Source organism: Ictidomys tridecemlineatus, chromosome 2 (assembly GCF_052094955.1).
Source record: "Ictidomys tridecemlineatus isolate mIctTri1 chromosome 2, mIctTri1.hap1, whole genome shotgun sequence".
Lineage (NCBI taxonomy): Eukaryota > Metazoa > Chordata > Mammalia > Rodentia > Sciuridae > Ictidomys > Ictidomys tridecemlineatus.
In genome coordinates this window covers 47,488,942-47,508,012 of record NC_135478.1, presented here as the reverse complement: position 1 = coordinate 47,508,012, position 19,071 = coordinate 47,488,942, and the positions used below count along the sequence as shown (strand labels likewise).

The 19,071-nt window shown below is 42.5% G+C and overlaps 1 protein-coding gene across 26 annotated transcripts in view; it reads left to right on the top strand.

Moving 5' to 3' along the window:
- The first annotated feature begins 1,255 nt into the window (after positions 1-1,255).
- Positions 1,256-19,071, top strand: part of Cacna1d (calcium voltage-gated channel subunit alpha1 D) — a 315,967-nt gene continuing 298,151 nt past the window's right edge. For 20 of the 26 annotated variants that reach the window (XM_078038427.1, XM_078038421.1, XM_078038426.1 and 17 more), the window contains exons 1-3: positions 2,441-2,630; positions 3,837-4,146; positions 8,057-8,162. In XM_078038427.1, the coding sequence (XP_077894553.1) occupies positions 2,456-2,630; positions 3,837-4,146; positions 8,057-8,162 (591 nt within the window). In that variant the 5' untranslated portion in view covers positions 2,441-2,455. Of the gene's footprint in view, positions 1,844-2,440; positions 2,631-3,836; positions 4,147-8,056; positions 8,163-19,071 lie in introns of those variants that run through there. The other 6 variants (XM_005317204.5, XM_040289735.2, XM_005317206.4 and 3 more) reach the window with 2 other exon arrangements.

Genomic DNA, 19,071 nt, shown 5'->3' with positions numbered 1-19,071 from the left:
CGAATCCTGTGAATTAGCAAAGTAGACGCCCTTTCTCAATAGCCAGCACAAAGCTAAATGAAAAATATCAGTCATCCACTAGATACAGTATTTTCCCCTCTAGCTAGAGCTGCGGTTTGCAAACCTCCCCTAACCCAAATGGGAGACAGAAAAGGTATAAAACAAACTACCAGTTCCCAGACAGGAGTCAACACTTCCAGCAGCATCATCTATTTCTTCTTCGAGTAACCCTAGCGGGTTGAAAGACCTTGGCTTTTACTTCCCCGTACCTGTCTCCCAATACACTTGCGGGTGGGGGTGGTGAGACGGAGGGAAGGTGCAGTGAGGATAGAGGGAGGGGGAAGGGGAGAGGGGAGAGGAGGGAGGGAGAGGGAGAGGGAGAGGGAGAGGGAGAGGGAGAGGGAGAGGGAGGGAGAGAGAGAGAGAGAGAGAGAGAGAGAGAGAGAGAGAGAGAGAGAGAGAGAGAGAGAGAGAGAGAGAGAGAGACCGCGGTAGAGAGAGTGAGAGGGAGCCAGCCGGATCCAGGAGTCCTTGGTGGTGCCAGACAGTGGGGAGAATTGGGGCGCTCGGGAAACCACGTTGGAGCTTAGGGCAGTTACCTGGGCAGTTAGTGCTCTCTAGGGAGTAGGGCGCCCACATCCCTCCCTCACTCAGAAAGCCAGAGGAAAGGTGAAGGGGACGCCTGTCTGGTTCCAGAGCAGTGAGGAATCCAGGCACAGCTCCGCGAAGGGTGCGCTTCAAAAACGCAGCGAAGACAACCCGCTAGCACCTGTGCTCCCAGGGGGCGGGGCCTCCTCCAGGTGTGCAGAAGGGGAGGCCGACGCGGAGAGCCCTGGTCGGTCCCAGGATCCCTGGCACCTCCCGCCACGAAATGCAGTGGGAGGAGCGGTTAATCCGCACACCGCCGCGGCCGCGGCATCTGCAGGCGCTGCCTGCCTCTTTCGGGGGAAGTGGGGAAAGCACACGCTGCGGCGCGGAGAGGGTTAACCCAGCGGTTCAAGGCTGAAGCGCACTTAACTCTTCGGCGCCCGCGGGTCAGTCGAGCCAGACCCGGGTGGCGGCACCCTAAGTCTCACATAGCGGCCACCCTGAGCGCGCGGGCGGTGCGAACAGAGCCCCCAGCCCAGCTGCTGACAGCTGGGGCGCGGCGCGGCCCGTGGGAGGCTCAGAGCGGGCGGGGGTGTGGAGGGAGGGCGGGGGACGGCGGCGGCGGGCGCGCAGCGTCGCCAGGGCGAAGCCGGCGTGCGGCGCGGCGCGGCGGGCGCGGAGCGAGCGAGCGGGCGAGCGCCTCCGTCCCCGGATGTGAGCTCCTGCTGCCCGCGGTCCCGAGCCAGCGGCGGCGGGGGCGGCGGCGGCGGGCACCCGGCACCGCGGCGGGCGGACGGGCGGCATGGGGGGCGCTCCGAGCGGCCCCGGTGGCCGGGCCGGCATCACCGCGGCGTCCCTCCGCTAGAGGAAGGGACCAAGCCAATTCTCCTTTGCAGCAAAAAATTAAATGTATATATTATTAAGATAATATATACATCTGATTTTATTTTTTTAAAAAGTTTATTTTGCTCCATTTTTGAAAAAGAGGGAGCGTGGGTGGCGAGCGGTTTTTATAAATTATCCTTATTTTCTGTTATTTGTCCCTGTCCTCCCCACCCCCTGCTGAAGCGAGAATAAGGGCAGGGACCTTGGCTCCTACCTATCGGTAACCCCCTTACCCATCCCTCCCCCGCCCTAATGCCCAGCATAGTGCCCTGCACACAGTAGGCGCTCAATAAATGTTCGTGGATGATGATGATGATGATGATGAAAAAAATGCAGCATCAACGGCAGCAGCAAGCGGACCACGCGAACGGTGAGCAGTCAGAGTCTGGGCACCAGCTGCCAAATCTAATCCTTGTCATGGTCCTCCTCTTCCCACCCCCACTTCCCCCCCACCCCCAATCTCCAGTGCTCTGGGAGGGGGTTGGAGAGGATGCTTCTAGCTCGGTGTCATCTACATAGAAGGGGAAGATGCGTGATAGCCACTCCGTTCTCCCCTTCAGGCCCTGAATGTCAGAGTTAATTCTGCATTTGTGGGGTGGGGGCAGCTATTGAGAACCTAGACTACTGTGAAGCTGGAGGGGCGGCAAGTCGAGGTGATTCGGGTTCAGTGTCCTCGGGCTCAACTTTCCTCCAACGCCCTCGAGCAATGAAAGGAGGGAGGTTGTTAGTCTTCAGCCTGAGCCCCCTTTCCAGCCTCCTCTTGCCTTCCCCTCCTCCCTTGCCCCCTGATTGACTGGGAAGAAGGTCCTTAGTGGCATCCGGAAAATTCTAGGATTGCCCAGTTTCACCCTTCACGCTGTGGGTGAAGCGCACACCCCTACACTTGCAGGGAGGCTGGGTCTTGGAATCTGGGGGAAGGGGGTCGGATGGAGCCAGTATTCCCGCTCCTTGCGCCTCCAGTGCGCACGTTGGTAACCTAGCAATGCCCGGGGAGTCGATGCCCCTGTGGGCTCCCCTCCTCGGTCCGGGTCCGGCACCACGTGCAGTTTCCACGCGGACTGGGGTTGGGTCGAAGGGGGATGGAGCAACTCCTGGCCATACCCTGTCTTTGGAGATCAGTGGCGCCCCCAACCCCAGTAGACTTGAAGCCTTTCCGGGTGAGCGCTCCTGAAGGGAAAGGCTTGGCACGACTCATCTCGGGATCCGGTTGTCTGCTGTCCCCCGGCTTTGCTCCCTTCTCAGGCTTGCTGGGCAGACAGACCTGTGCTTGCTTTGACTCTTAACAATAATTGGCTTTGCAAATGCTCATTCTTCTACCTCTGTACCGTCTCTCTCACTTTGACTTCTGCCTCTGCTAGGAGGCTGTGGCCCAAGGCAGGTGCCTGGGAGACCTGCCTGGGGATGGCCTGACCCCAAGTGGTGGGGGCTTCGCTCACAGAGGCCCTCTTTGGTTTCTGCCTTGTGTGCACCTGGATGTTAGTCTACACTGAAATGATTCTTGTTTAGGCCTTGAGGGCCCACTGGCACAATCTAGCCTGTCTATCCTAGGTGTAGGTGTGCAAGGCTGTCTGGATGTTGGCTTGGCTGCTGCTGCTACAATTTAAAATGCAAAAAAAGCCCTAAAGATGTTTTCTGTTTTCCGAAGCTCCTGGAGGAAATGAGTCCCAAGTATCATGAATTTTCATTTTAAGGAAGTGTCAGTGTATAATCTAGATATCTGTTATAGGGCTTTTTGTATTGCCTTGTATCAGGTGAAGATTTTTTTACCATGCTGAAAAAATGGTTTTGTGGTGGTGGAAAGATGTTGGAGTAACACCCTGAAAATAATTAAGACTATTGAATTATTGGCACTGCTGTGTGTGTGTGTGTGTGTGTGTGTGTGTGTGTGTGAGAGAGAGAGAGAGAGAGAGAGAGAGAGAGAGAGAGAGATAGATAGATAGATGGTGGTAATTATTTTAGAGAAAAGCTGTTGTACATATCTGTTAACTTGTAAGAGATACATGGGTTTTTGAAGTCAGAAAAGATACAGAAAAAATGTGGCAATGACCTCAGTTTTTCAGAAGAAATGTACCAAAAGACTCCTTGCAAAGACATGGGTGTGGAATACTAACTTGATTAGGTGTGGTGCTTGCAAAGATTCTGTGTGACTGACACTTAGAGCAGAGCTCTTAGACTTTCTCACTGTTCTGCTTGACAAATCCTTGCTTCTAAAAAATAGGACATGAGATTCAAAACAGGAACATCAGAATGATTTATCCTCTTAATGTTGGTATACAACCTTTGTCTCCCCACCCCCTCACCACTGGATTCTCATGTTATTGTTTTTGTTTTGTTTTAACTGTTCTTTTTCTCCTTCTTTCCAGAGGCAAACTATGCAAGAGGCACCAGACTCCCTCTTTCTGGTGAAGGACCAACTTCTCAGCCGAATAGCTCCAAGCAAACTGTCCTGTCCTGGCAAGCTGCAATCGATGCTGCTAGACAGGCCAAGGCTGCCCAAACTATGAGCACCTCTGCACCCCCACCTGTAGGATCTCTTTCCCAAAGAAAACGTCAGCAATACGCCAAGAGCAAAAAACAGGGTAACTCGTCCAACAGCAGACCAGCCCGAGCCCTTTTCTGTTTATCACTGAATAACCCCATCCGAAGAGCCTGCATTAGTATAGTGGAATGGAAGTATCCTTTTTTTTTGGGGGGGGGAGTCTTTCTCATTTTCTCTTTTACCATCTGTTCTTTAAAAGGATTTGCTTTCTGAAATGACACTTACAAAGCTGTAGCAGTCTGGAATGTGAAGCTGTGTATTAGGGGTTTCATGGTATATAACTTCCTGTCTCCTTAGGTTACAGAAGGATGGCTCCCTGGGTATATTTAGCCTACTGTCTGTGTGGGTGTGTGTTTAGTGATGGGGGGAGGGAGTGAAGCCTAAAACTTCAAAGTGGTAGAGAGTTAAAATATGAAACTGATCTTTGGTCATTAGACACTACATGGTTAGTTTTAAATCCACCGTTGTTTTGGGGCTGTGCTATACATTGAACCTATTGCAGATGAGGTACACTGATGAGAAAAAAAAAAAAAGACTGAGACTGTACTAAGACTGTACTGGAAGTGACCTTTGGTGGAATCTTCTCATTTCTTATATTTGAAATTTTCTTCTGCAACTACAGTTAATGCTAGGTTGCTTCAAGTTCTGACATTTGACATTTCTAATTGTTCAAGTAACTGCAAATATGAACGTTTCTTTCATAGAGAGTGTTTCTGATTTTTGGGGGCTATAAATGCTGTGATTTCCTGGAATTTCCTCTTTGACAAGTTCAAAAACAGTATTTGAAACGTGAGTATGGGGAAGCCTGTGCAGGGAGAGGTTTGTGAATGCTTGTTCTTCCTGAGCCTTGGAGAGTTATAGAACAGCCCTCTCCGTGGAGGAATTTGCAGTTGCTGTCTTTATAAAAAAATTCTGTCTATGTCCTTGGACTGAAGTTACATTTCTGGGCGTCTCCTTTGTATTTTTAAAACTGAGTTCCAAGTGCCCCGTGATGGTTGTCATACTCTAGATCTTCGATGACTTATTGTGCTTCTGCCTGTTTATCCCCATCCCTGTACCTGGAGGCCAGACTCCAGTTATTGCCTTCCTTCAGAAAAAGTTGACTGAAATCTTCTCTTTGAACAAATGGCTAATTAGTCAGATGATTTGTTGGTCCGGGAAAAGTAAAGCATTTTCTTTTCCCAGAAGAGTATTTGGAGCTGATAGGTGCCTCAGAGCAGTTCCTAATGGTAGACCGGAGTGACAAAATTGAGCTTCCCTAACCAGGCCCAGAAAGGTGGAGAGGATGTTGACAGCTGGCTAGGAAGTGGAGCTGAACCCCCTAATAATTTGAGTCCTAAGCTAGGCATTTATTTGTTTGCCCTTTGTCTTTGCTTACTATTTTCTCTGCTTCTGGACAGGAGTTAAAAATGAGGCAACTGTCTAAAAGGTATTGGAGAGAGCAGTTGAATGCATGGGTAGGATTTGAAAGGTTTTCATGTGCTTTTTCTTTTTAGAACAGATGTCTCTTCTCTCGAGTGAGTTATGATGTCTCTCACATTAGCTGGGGTTGTGTGCGTGCATTTTCTCTTTAAGTTCTTTTCTAGTCTGAGGACAGAACACTCATGTCAGGCCGGCAAGGAACTAGGTAAATTAGTGTGTGTCTCCATAGCCTCACTGGAGTCAAGGGTAGCAGTGCATTTGCCAGAAAGATCTCCTCCTCCTTAGATTGTCTTGATGTGACTCTGAGTAAGCAGAGACCTCTTGGTGAGGTCATTAATTTTATGTGGAGTGAGGTGGGAGACCCAATGCTGTTTCTCTTTGTGTACAGTATTTTGTACATAACAATTTATGTGTATAAAGTGAATTCCTGGATCACGATGCTGGCTTCCTTTCCCAAGTTGCCAGATATATGTATACAGGAAATAGGGCATGTGGCTTCTGGTTCAGGGAGAAACCTGCTTACAAGTGGGATGGTTTGTAGAATAGGTAGATATTAAGTGATATGTGATCTATTTGTTTTGTCAAATGACAGTTTCCTTCCATTTTAGGGAGCTAGTTATAGAAATCCACCCTATGCCAGCTCTGTCAGGCCCTGCAAGCACTGGGGAAATGAGAGTCTTGTTTGTTTTTACAGATAGGCAGGGCAGAGGGTCCTGGACCTTGGGGGAGCAAAAAGTGTTCCTCTCATTAGAAGAAATTGTTAGGATCAGACCCCATCTACTTTGTGTGGCAGTGAGATAGTATCCACCAGTGTCTGGGGACTGAAATCAGACCAAGACAAAACAAAAAACACATTTTATGTTTAGCCTTCCTGAACAGTTGAACATGTTAGTATTGCTCAGATTTGCATGTTTATCATTTAGGGAGTTTGGAAAAGAAGGATGCTGGTATGGGGGCAGGGGAAGCACTAACTGTTTCTACAGAGAATAACTTTGGGGCAGTCAATTTTTTAAATTTCAGTGGGAAACCTGAAAAATGAAATGAGAATTCTGAAGTCTCCCCCTGCCTCACCCCAGTCCTGGGGATTGAATCCAGGAGTGCTCAGCTACTGAGCTACATGGTCGGTTCTTTTATTTTATTTTGAGACAGGGTCTTGCCAAATTGCCCATGCTGGTACTGGGGATTGAACCCAAGGCCTTGCAAATGGGAGGCAAATGCTCTATCATAGAGCTACAGCCTCAGCCCTCAGAAGTCTTCTTAAGGTGGACTGCCTTAAAGTTGGATCCCTGGATAAAAGATTTGTAACACTAGATGAGTTAAGAGAATCAATATGAGTTAAAGCTAACGGGTTTAAAATAAACCCATCAAAGTTAGTAAGGGGATAATGTTATTCCTGTCCTTATTCCAATTAGTTATCAAAGCTCTTCAAAGGGGCTGAGGTTTTATGAAACCCAAGAGATCTCCAGAGAGGTAAGGGATATTTATTTCTTACATCATTTTTTTTGATTTCCCAGAAGAGTATCAGGATGAATAGGGAAGAGTCTGTTGATAGCTTCAAATCTTTAGTACCTTGAGGGATTTAGTTAAACCATGGCCTTGCTTCTTGTGGATGAATGTACAGGAACACTGTTGTAAAATCAAGCTCAGGAATCACAAATTAGGTTGGTGTTCCTAAAACCTCGAGTTTAAAATGGCTGAAAACCAAAAGAATAAAAACAGCCATTTTTGGCAAATATCAAATTTGTATTGCCAGTTTTTACAATGTCTCTTAATAACACTAGCATGTTTTAGTAAGTATGTGTTCGAGGCTGATCTCAAAGTGATTCTTACAGAGAGACCTCCGAGATTTAAAATTGTTAAGGCCTATTTTTAAAGTGTCTGGTGCTGATTTCTTATGGCTTTTTAATTTAATTTGTTTATAAATTGGACACAGCAACAGCACATTATAAACTGAGCTCCGGTCCAGCTTTAATCTGAAACAGTTATAGCTATCGATTACTCTAGAAGAGAAAGCAGAGGAGGGAGCTGGAGCCTGGCATGCTTATCACAGCATCTGAGGTACTGAAAGTCATGAGAGTCACAGGGAGAATGGAGAAGATTCCTAGTGGCTTTGTCCTCCCCAATCCAGATAGGAGATTTAGACTGACCCAGCCAGGAATAGCTCCTGAGAAAATGGCTCTAACACATGGAGGCAAGGATCTGTGGAAGAGATTTATACCATGATGGCTACTTTCTCTGTGTCTACAACAGCTGGGAATTTAGTAAGGCCCTCCTTGCTTTTTAAGCTCCAAGAAGCAGAAACCTGGTTCACACAATGCCCTAACTGGCTGTTCAATACTTTTAGGTTTTAATATACAATGTATAGCAGAATAATGAATGTAACATGATTCTTGCAACAGAAAGAGGACATGAAGAGGTCACTGGATAGGGTGACCTACTGTGAGATGACCTTCGATGATTATTTCTCTTGAAAACCTAGTAGTCACAGTAGTCAGTCAAAAAATGATTTGTGTTTTGTCATTTTCATTTTAAAAGTAGTTCACATGTGTTATGATTGGGAGTGTGATTGTAGACATGGTTTATGTTTATGTAATGCATATGTACCTTAACAAAAATTTTCAGACCATTTGACATATTTATATTATTGGCTATTTTTGCCAATTGTGTGGCCTTAGCTATTTACATCCCATTCCCTGAAGATGATTCTAACTCAACAAATCATAACTTGGTAAGTGTCTTCAGAGTTCCTGCTTATCCTGGTGTACGGTTATCATTTGCTTCTGTACTTGAACTGGCAGTTGATTTTCTGGGTGATGGAAATTTACAACCATGGATATGATGTTTCTTGAAGTTTTGCTACTATATTTTTTTTTTAAAGAGAGAGTGAGAGAGGAGAGAGAGAGAGAGAGAGAGAGAGAGAGAGAGAGAGAGAGAGAGAGAATTTTAATATTTATTTTTTAGTTCTCGGCGGACACAACATCTTTGTTGGCATGTGGTGCTGAGGATCGAACCCGGGCCGCACGCATGCCAGGAGAGCGCACTACCGCTTGAGCCACATCCCCAGCCCCTTGCTACTGTATTTTTAAAAAATATTTTTTAGTTGTAGATGGATACAATGCTTTTATTTTATTTATTTATTTTTATGTGGTGCTGAGGATTGAACCCAATGTCTCATATGTGCCAATGCAAATGCTCTACCACTGAGCCACAACCTCAGTCTCTTGGTTTTGTTTTAATCTCTATTCTCACGTTTATATTGAATGAAAGGTTTAAAGTCATGAATCTTGTATAAATAGATATGGAACATTTTGCAGAGGAGATGTGTAGAAGATTTTAAAATGACTTTCTCTCTCTGCCTAGGCATTTGCTTTCTACCAAGCTCTTCCTGATAATATTAGTTTTCTCTCCCTCTCTCTTTTTTTAAAATCCAGTGTTGTTTGGGAATGGTGGGTACTTTGTTCAGTTTTTCTGGTAAGTAGAAAAATGTCACAGATCTTGTATATGAGCTATTAATTTTTATAAAAGTAGAATACAATAAAACAAATAAATCTATACAAAGCATAATTTGGAGAATAAAACAGTATAGTATTGATGTTTCTACTTCAACTACTATGAAATGTCCCAAGGTAAAATGAGTTTATGGTTAAACACCAGTATCCTTCTATATACTTTATTGCCCTCTTAAAGATTTATAGTGTACATTAGCTGAGTAAAAGTTCTGGGAAGTTCCACAGTTAAAAAATAGGTTTCGTTTTGTTTAATTCAGCTAGTCCCTGAAAATAATTGGTTATGGATTTGTTAAAATTTTTTTTGGCAGAAGACTTTAATGTCATGGAACCACTGTTCCATGGGACTTCCTTTGGGAAAAGTTGATATAATTAAAAAAAAAAAAGCACTAAGGAGCACTAGACTGAGACTAGGAGCTTGTCCCACTCAACTGTCAGGGAGTTATATTCTGGAGCATTTCTCATACCCTTTTTGCATTGCTCCTCCCCCGCCTGGCAATTAAGGGGATTGGCTAAGAAGATCACTAGGATTGTTTTTACTTCTGACATTCTGTAGTCTTTCTTTGATGATTCAGAAGCCATTTCAGGATTTTTCTGGGGTTGCAGCATCCTTCTTGCAAGAAGCAGTTCCTGATAATTGGAGAACAAGTGGATGAAGGAGGGAATGGCAAACTTTCTCTTCGGCTTTCACCTTTTCCAGCTAGTTGCACTTGGTTTTGGTTTCTTGTGTTGATACTGTATTTGAACAGGGCTGGATGTTCTTAAGTGAGGAGTGCTGAAAAGGCAAACACACGATGATGCTGTTCCTAGTCGGGGAGAGCTCTGCTGGCTTCAAAAAATAGTGAAATTATACTCTTGTGAATTTAGCCTTAATCATTTATGGTACAGGATTTCTTGTTATATTTAAAGTGTTAGAGGCTGGGGATGTAGGTTGGTGGTGGAGCACTTGTCTAGCGTGTGTGAGTTCAATCATGAGTACCATAACAATAAAGAAAATCAGTTGGGCATATTTCAGATGTAACATCATGTCTCTCTGTATTTGGGTTTGGGTAGTTTGATTTCTAGAGAGTTTTCAAAAATTTTTGGATATTGCTGCTGAAAATACAACTGTGAATGGGAGTTGGATATACCTATGAACACTATGAGTATATATTTGTACTATGTTTGAGATTATTTGCATAATTTGGGGTATTTTAAATGGCTTTTGATTTGGTTGTAGACATTTGACATTAAACGATCATTTCAAAGGAAAAGCAGAAAGAGTGAAAAGCCTCCCATCAATGGAGATGGATCCTCGTAGTCTAGGCCACAGATGGTGTTAGCCTTGTTACCAAATTTAACAACGTGGATGGTGACCCAGTTTGTTGCTTTTTGTAGCTCAAGAGAACATGACTAAACAAACTTAGAAAATAAATACCTTTCAGAAAGGCAGATTAATTTAGATCAATGGAATAATTAATGTAGCTGCATGTGTAAGCCAATTAATATTCTGATTTTTTTTTCCCAGAGAAATTCAGGGCACTAATATAAATGCTGTCAGACCATTTAGATTTCTCAGCTAAGAAGTGATGGAATAAAGTATATGAAATGGATAAATCTCTCTTCTCCTTTGCAGCTCCGCCCAGTGGATCTTTTCTTTATAATTCTTAAACTCTGGATTTGTTCTTAGGGTAGGTGAGCAGTGTGTTAGTTTGGCAGGCCTTTTGAAATACCAACGTATATTTTGACCTCTTTACTGAGTGTTCTGAAACTCGTGGTGTTAAAGTTTCTGACTGCTTTCACTTGGATGGTCACATGGCCAGATAAGTTTCTGTACTGCCTGACTCTTTAAATATTTCCTTTCCTACAGTGGGAAGGGAGGCTCTTTGTGGATTTCCCCCTGACTCTGAGCAAGATTCCATGCCATGTCTGTCCTCCCACCAGGGAGCTAGTTCTTTTTTTTATACATTTGACCCAATTTGTACCCAAGTGATTGCTCTATTTTTGGGATCGGTTTAGAGGCAGCTGAACAAAGCTTATTTTTCATCTGTAGTAAATACCTTTCATTTAATGTGAATGACAAAACAAAGGGCAGAGGCTGACAAAGGTTGCAAAGCTGTGCATCTCAGGGAACTGGTGGATTTCTTTGCCTGTTAGCTCAGTGGGAATTGTGTATGACAAGCACTTAGAGTGACATTCAGGGCCCCTTTATGGCTGATGTTTCAGCCTATTTCAGGTCAGTTGTAGTGATAGTATTACTTTAATTGAATAAGAAATGTGGCCATTTCCATGAGCCCAGTGTATGTTTGGTCTGGGTGGTGCATAACTCAGCTAGCTTTGGGGATTTGAAGACTACCTTGGGGGGTAGTAAGTTTTCCCAGAGTTAGATTTTTCTTTTTTTAAATACAAACAGTCTAAGTTTCTATGCCGTTTTCCTTTGTGGACTCACAGGGACAAGTGGAGGCTGAAGCCATGGAAACAGTGCAGCTTACTCAGTTCCCACAGTCGTGGCCCTCCCAGTTAAGTCAGTAGCAGTGTTTCCTCATTTCTACTTAATGAAAACTGTACATCATTTTTTTTGTTTTGTTTTGTTTTCTTGTTGGTACAGAGGAGGGGAGCTTTTTCTGTATCTGGTGTCAGAGTAAGGATGATTACAAGTGATACATCCCTGTCATGAGAAATGCTTTATTTTTGCATTCCAGCCTTAAGTCCCTCATAAGCAAACTGATATCGTTTTCAGTCTGTGAAACCTCTTCCTGGTATTCTCCCTCCCCAGGCTGCCTCCCACTTCTGTTGTACAGAACTGCCTCAAATTAGAAATGTCCCAATTGAGGATCTCATACGTCATTTCAGACCTTCCTTGCTATCTGCTAATAATTGTACCCACCTCTAAACCAGTTCAGAGTAGCAGGAGGGTGGGGCCTCTCTGTGACTCATGCTTCTCTATCCCTTTGTCTAGCAAAGGGTCTGGATTATAATAGATGCTCAGTAAATGCTTGTTAAGCTGAACAAAATGTTTTACTAAGTGTTTGACCCCATTCCTGCCCCTTTCCTCATTTTATGTTGAGGCCTGCATGTTCATACTTTTAGTTTCTTGACATTTTGCCTCTGTTCAATCCACTTCCACTTCCACTTCCACTTCATTCACATCAGTGTCAGACGTCTTGCTAGAAGTGGTCCTCAGGCTTCAGTGGCTAACTATTGCCCACCAAAGAAAGACCAGATCCCATGGCAGGGTCCAATTTGTTCTGGTCCAACCCCACTCTTCTCCTTTACAGTCTCCCCTCTCCTATTTGTCCATTCAAAGTTCTTAAGTATCCCCTTTTCTACTTGTCCACCTCATAGCTTTTCTTCCACCGTTTTCTTCATCTGAGATGCTTCTTCCTCTCCATTACCTTTCTTAATATGTCACTATCTTTAAGTTGCTTAATAATCTCAATTTATATCTCTTCAATGAGACCTTTTCTGATCCTAATCCAAAGGAACAAGTCTTATTTGAACCCCTCTCACAGCACTTTGCATGTAAAACACCATACATTTCTGTTATTTATTTGTATATCTTTATCTTATCAAGCAAGCTCAGAATACAATTCAGAGTGAACCATTTTGAGTCTCTGACCCTGCTCAGCACAATAGTACACTGTAGATGTTCAGTCACTGAATGTTGTTGACTGCCAAATGAATAGGTCTTTCAGGAGATGCACCTTGCCCTTTCCTCTCCTTGAGCTAAAATTTAGAATTTTCTTGGATGGCAGGTCCCTCTGTGGACTCCTTAGAGGTCCTTTGCAGGGAGTGGGTAGGAAGTTGTTTCTTCCTGAATTTGGAATCTGTGATTCTTGTGTATCTCTGGCTGAAGGATCCCTCAGAGCTGGATTTCAGTGTGAAGCAGTCACATTTTGGGCTCTGGTTACGGGGATCAGAGTAGCAAAGAGTGGTGGGAGTCCTTCTGGTAAGCTGTGCTGGGCTATGGACACTTGTCAATGGGATTAGATGTCTTAAAGGGTCCAGGAATGCTCTGGGACAGTCTGCTGTGATTGCCTTCTCTTTATCACATCTGAGATCCTTATATATAGTGTTAAGTGGTCTTAAAAAGCAAGCTCATCTGGGGTTGCGGCTTAGTAGTAGAACACTTGCCTAGCATGTGTGAGGTAGTGAGTTCGATTCTCAGCACTGCATATAAATAAATGAATAAAAATAAAGGTCTATGAACGTCTAAAAATATTTATATATATAAAAAAGCAAGCTCATTGGATTTGCATGGTCATGATTTAGTTTCTCACCGTTTTGCACCAAATGGGGGTGTATTGTAATAGAGTACTTGAAACAATTTTGTAACCAGGCTCATTGGACTTTGCCTATAGGGTGTATATTAGTTCTGTGCTTCATTTACACTATTTTCCTCTATTGTGTTCTGCTTTGATTGCAGTCTCTTATTTCTGTGTGCCTAGATTCTGTCTATTCTTCAAGACAGTTCATGTGTTACATCTTTGTCCAGATTTCTCTGATCCTTGGCTATTCCCTACCCCCATCTCTGATCCTTGACTCCTACCCCCATCTGCCTAAGTGCATATTTGCTTTCTTGCTGTACTCCCACGAGCATGGTAAACTCTTGTATTCATAGATATTGTCCCCTTTCTATCTTGTTCTACAAGTGTTATGGGAAGTGGCTCAGGTGTGGTGATTCTAGACATGTGTTTTGGGATTTGACAGCCAGCTGTTTGGCTGATTAGCCTAGTGACTTTGGAAGAAACTAAATGAGTTTCTAGAGGTTTCTGATTCCAGTCTGTAGCTTTATGAACTTATCTCTGCAGCTGGCACACAGTAGGCACATCAGGAAATGTATGTGGAATAAATGAATAGAGAATGGCCACACAAGGGATCTACAGTACATCCTTATAGATTATTAGTTAATTTTCAACAATTGGCTAATGATTAATGGTTGCCTGAGAGACTGACTTTCATTGTCCAATATTAATGAAATCACAGGAAACACCTGTCAAGCTTCACCTTTAATTTTAGGATTGTAAATTTTTTGGCAAATTCAATCTTTTATATTTGAAGCAGGAGAGAAAGAAGAAGAGTACTTCTTGATACTTTTTAAAAAATTATTTTATACTTTTTGAATCCTGTCACAAACTGGCTTTTGTGTTCAGTATATGTTCATTAGCTACATTGTGAATAATTCTTTGCCAGTGAATGTAAGTACCAAGCTTTATTTAAATATCGGTGGAGGAAGAGCCACAGAATGCCCAGAAGGACTTGTGGCACAAAATTTTTCTCAAAGCTGGCTCCTAATAACAAAATGTGAACCAGTTTATCTTTTTTTGTTGTTGTTGCTTTACCTCATTTCAATAAAGAACAGATTGCCTAGATTGATCTTTTGTTGAATAGATATTACTTTGATTATTGATGATTTTTCAGAAATAAAATCCAACTCTTAAAGAATTCAGATTTACTACTATTACAGTTCCTTGAGAAGAATTCTAGTTGTGTCCTTACTTGTTTGGATTGTTAGTTAAAAAGTGAATTTAATTGTTGTATAATCAGACTTGATGCAGGAACTCTCCCTGCTCAAACACTTTAACCAATAAGATTGTATTAAAGTGAAGTCATTTAGGCATACTAGGATATTAGCCAGAACCCTTTGGGTTATTGGTTGCAGAAACTCACTCAAATTGGCTTAGCTAAAAGAAAAAATGTATATGTGTGTTCTTGTAGGGCTTCCTTTCTTCTTTTATGATGTTAAGGATGTTACCCAGGGCTTTGGACATGGTGGGCACGTCAAACTATTTTTGTACTACTACTGAGTACAAAAATATGGGTTTTCATTTGCAGTTTATTAAATGAATTAACTGAAAAGTCCAGGGAATAGAAATTGCATCAGACACAGCTGGAAAGGAGGCATCAGGATTCTCCCTCTGCACCTCACCCCTCAGGTTTCTGAGGCCAGATTCTGACTGTCCAATAACTCCACCTCACATGCTGCCTTAAATGTGCATTTTTCAATTCTCATTTTGGGAGGGATCTCGAGGAGATACATTCTTTTTTTAACCTTACTCAAGTTTAATATTTTAAGATTGATTGTGTGACTTTGTAATATATACAGACACATATGTTCTCTAACCCCAGTTATAAGTTTTCCTTAATGAAAAGGCAGCAACAAGGGGCTGGGGATGTGGCTCAAGCGGTAGCGCGCTCGCCTAGCATGCGTGCGGCCCGGGTTCGATCCTCAGCAGCACCACATACCAACAAAGATGTTGTGTCCGCCGAGAACTAAGAAAAAATAAATAAATGTTAAAATTCTCTCTCTCTCTCTCTCTGTCCCCCTCTCTCACTCTCTCTTTAAAAAAAAAAAAAAAAGGCATACTTTAAAAAAAAAAAAAAAGGCAGCAACAACATTTCCCCATCAGTGTTTATTTAATTTTTAATTTTCTGCAAAATTAAATATGAGAAGTAACTGAAACAGAAGGTGCAAAACTTTGGGAAAAGTTTTATGCCACAAGTCCATCTACTCTGGGCATTTTGTGGCTCTCCCTCAACCAATCTTTAAATGAAACTTGAGACTCACCCACCTGAAAAGAATCATTCACAATGTAGCTAATATACAATACTAAACACAAAAGCCAACTTATGACAAGATTCAAAAAAATTGCAGAGGCTATAGAATTCTGGTGGTTGGTTACATAGTGCACAGTGTTATGGCTGAGTGGATGGATGTGCCATAGGAAGAGATGTTGGTATTATGTTTCTGGCCCTGTGGGGGCAGGGTCATAGCAGGGGTTAGTTCATCTAGGAATGTATATTAGCACCCCCACTTCTGCCTTTTGCTGTGCACAGTCTCCTGAAGTACTCTGCCATCAGCAGTTGCAGAGTGTGTCCCCAAAGTCCTGCTCTGTTCCTGTGACAGGAATAAGGAAAGGGCTGGAGGGTGTTTCCCTTTTTAATTCAAATGAGATTAGTGTTCTTCCAGCTGGGGTTCTGGTGGGCAGTAAGGGTGTTTGGTAGGGCTGGGAAAGCTGAAAATGGCGGATCAAAAGGAAAAAACCAGAAAGATTGAAGGTGGGGACAAAGAAGGAACTGCTTAAAGTGATCACTCAGCTACAGGGCCTGTGAGTGTGTGTGTGTGTGTGTGTGTGTGTGTGTGTGTGTGTGCGCGCGCGCGCACGCGCGCGCGAATTGAGGGAGAAAGTTGGGGTGGTTACTGACACAGACAGGATGAAGCCTGATTGATCTACAAGGATGAAGAAGGGACCCAGGCATGACCCAGGCTGGGGAAAAAAAAAAACTTTCTTCTTCTCCAGAACCTCAAAGCAGTTATTTCTGCAAAAATTTTTTTCCTCCTTCCTGCAGGCCAAGTGGTAATTTTAGAACTCCTAGGACATCTGTTGAAATTATTGAATGAGTGAACATAAGGGTCAGGTTAGAGGGAGTTGAAGGGTGACAGAAGGAAGGGAAGGCAGGTGCAGACTTCTCAGAGGTAGTATGGTAGGACACCAGCTGGCCAGGGCTGGCCCTGCAGGAGCCTAGCTTGGAAGGAGGAAGGAGGTGGCCTTCCTTAGCTTGGGGATTTACCAAGCTGGGCAAGAGGCTCATGCTCTTCTGCCTCAGTCACCCCCTTCCCTCTGTAATCAGCTCCAGAGAGCCTTCTGCCTGCTATACTGTGTCTACGGGGAAGTCTAGCACAATGCAGACTCCCAGATATTTCTGTAGAGCTGTAAGGACATTTACTTATAAGAAATGAAATTGAGGCACCCTTTATTCAATAGATATGGAGACCTATTGTGCAGAGCACACCTACCCTGTGTTCCTGACTGCTAGCCCATTTGGATATGGCTCCCCTTGTTGCTGCTGCCTTTTCATTAAGGAAAACTCATAACTGGGGTTAGAGAACATATGTGTCTGTATATAGGTCTCATATTTTACATTCTTAACATAAACCATCAATTCAAAATTTACACAAGCTAGGTATAGTGGTGCATGCCTGTAATCCCACTGACTTGGGAGGCTGAGACAGGAGAATTGAATGTTTAAGTACAGCCTCAGCAATGTAGCAAGTCCCTGCCTCAAAATAAAAAAATAAAAATGGCTTGGAATATAGCTCAATGGTCAAGTTTCCCTGGGTTCAATCCCCAATATAAAAAAAAATTCACACAATTAATATCTGAATTCATAATGGTGGGATTCATTATGTATTTGTATATAAACACAATATAACAATATAATTTGACCAGTATCTTTCCTCAGTATTTTCCCCTTCCCATTTTCTCCCTCCCCCTTGTCCCTTTCTGGTATCTACTGAGCTCCCTTTGATTTTCATGAGACCCCCCACCTTTTTCCTCTTTTGCTTCCACATATGAGAGAAAGCTTACAGTCCTCGATCTTCTGAGTTTGACTTAATTCGCTTAACACATTTACCCAAATCATTCTAATTTCAGTAATCAGTAAGCCTTCAGAATTGTTTTTCGTTATGTGTATGTGCATGGATATGTGTGTGTGTGTGTGTGTACCCATATAAACATATATATTACATACATATACTGTGCATTTGAAATATATAGTTTGAGTATTTTAAACTTCACTTAAGTGGGACCACAGGGCATGTATTATACAGCATCCTTTTTTCCCACTTAATATGTCTTTTAAATCTTGCCATATCTGATGCAAAAATCAAACAATTTCTTTGTTGCTGTAAAATATTTCATGTATAAATAGACCACAATTTAATTAATTGTTCTGTTTCTATGAATCTTAGATTAGCTTCAAACGTTTTGCTATTTTGAACACTGTTTTATTAAATAACTTTTCATGTGCTTCTTCATGTCCAAAGTAGACATTTCTCTGGAATAACTACTTAAAAGTCAACTCTCTGGGTTAGCAGGTACTTGTATTTTTAATTTCCATACTCACTGCCACATTATTTTTGACTAATTCTGTACCAGTTTTACTCCCACATCCACTACATCTCTTTGAGAACAGGAGTCATTTCACTCTGATGAGTGATCTCATTTGTTCTGTATTTTATAAAGAAAAAGGATTTTTGGGGTATAGTATAGCCTTTCTCTTAGTTGTTAATAAGCACCCCCAACTATCTGGTTAGAGAAGAAAGTCTGTAAACCCAGGCATTAAATTTTTGTAATTGTTTTTTGAACCAGTGACCCAGATGAAAGGCACTAGAACTTTTTTTTTTTTTTTTTTTTTTTTTTTACTTGCTTTGGGAGCCATGAACTTGGATGCTGTAGAATTTTCAAGTGAAATTTTTATTATAGGCAGTTACTAGGTGAATAAGTTTCTAATGTAAAAACTGGGTCTTAGTTTGGGAATGCTTGCTTTCTACATTTTGGTTTTGAGATGGATACTGTCTTTTTGTCCCTTTACATAGAGGAAAAAAAAATCCAAGCTGGTAATTTCTGATATCCCATGTTGTTTGAATATTAACAAATTTACTTTTCATACATGTTCATTATTATTCTTATTCTTATGGTCTCTATATAAAGTTAATCCCCCTTCTGCTTCCAAAAGTTCTGAGGTGGGTTAGAAAGTAGAATTTGATGAAAAATTAGGCAATTGGGAATTGAAACAAAGTAGTAGACTTGCCAAGGCTCTTCAGGTGAATGGATTGCTAACATTTGGACACTCCACTGGCCTTTAGGGCTTCCAGCAGAGGCAGGAAAAGAGGACATCCATGAGGCTTTTATCCTCTCAACAAAGGCAAGCAGCCGCTTGCATTCAGAGAAGCACTTTCTAGGAACCAAACCCAAGGAGCAATCTCCAGCATGGGTCCTTGTACAGTGTAAGGTACATTGTTGGAGCACCGCAAGGCATGGTTCTGCTGTGCTTTTATAAGAGTCAGAAATGCCATGTTAGCAGATGTTCCCTGCACTTTTTTTTTTCTTTCTGAATGGCTAGGGTAAACATTAAAGTATGGTAAGAACGAAAGCATTTCTATTTTCGAAAACAACTTTGCTTTTTATTATATAAGTTAATAGGACTAAAGCTGAGAAGATTAAAAATGAACAGTTTCTCATAGCTAACATTAAATTACTCATTGAAGTACTTTTTGAGCATTTATTATCTGTAAAATATAGTTCATTAGACACATTAGAACACTATGCTAACTTGGTTCAAGTCAGAACGCAAAGAGATAGTATATAT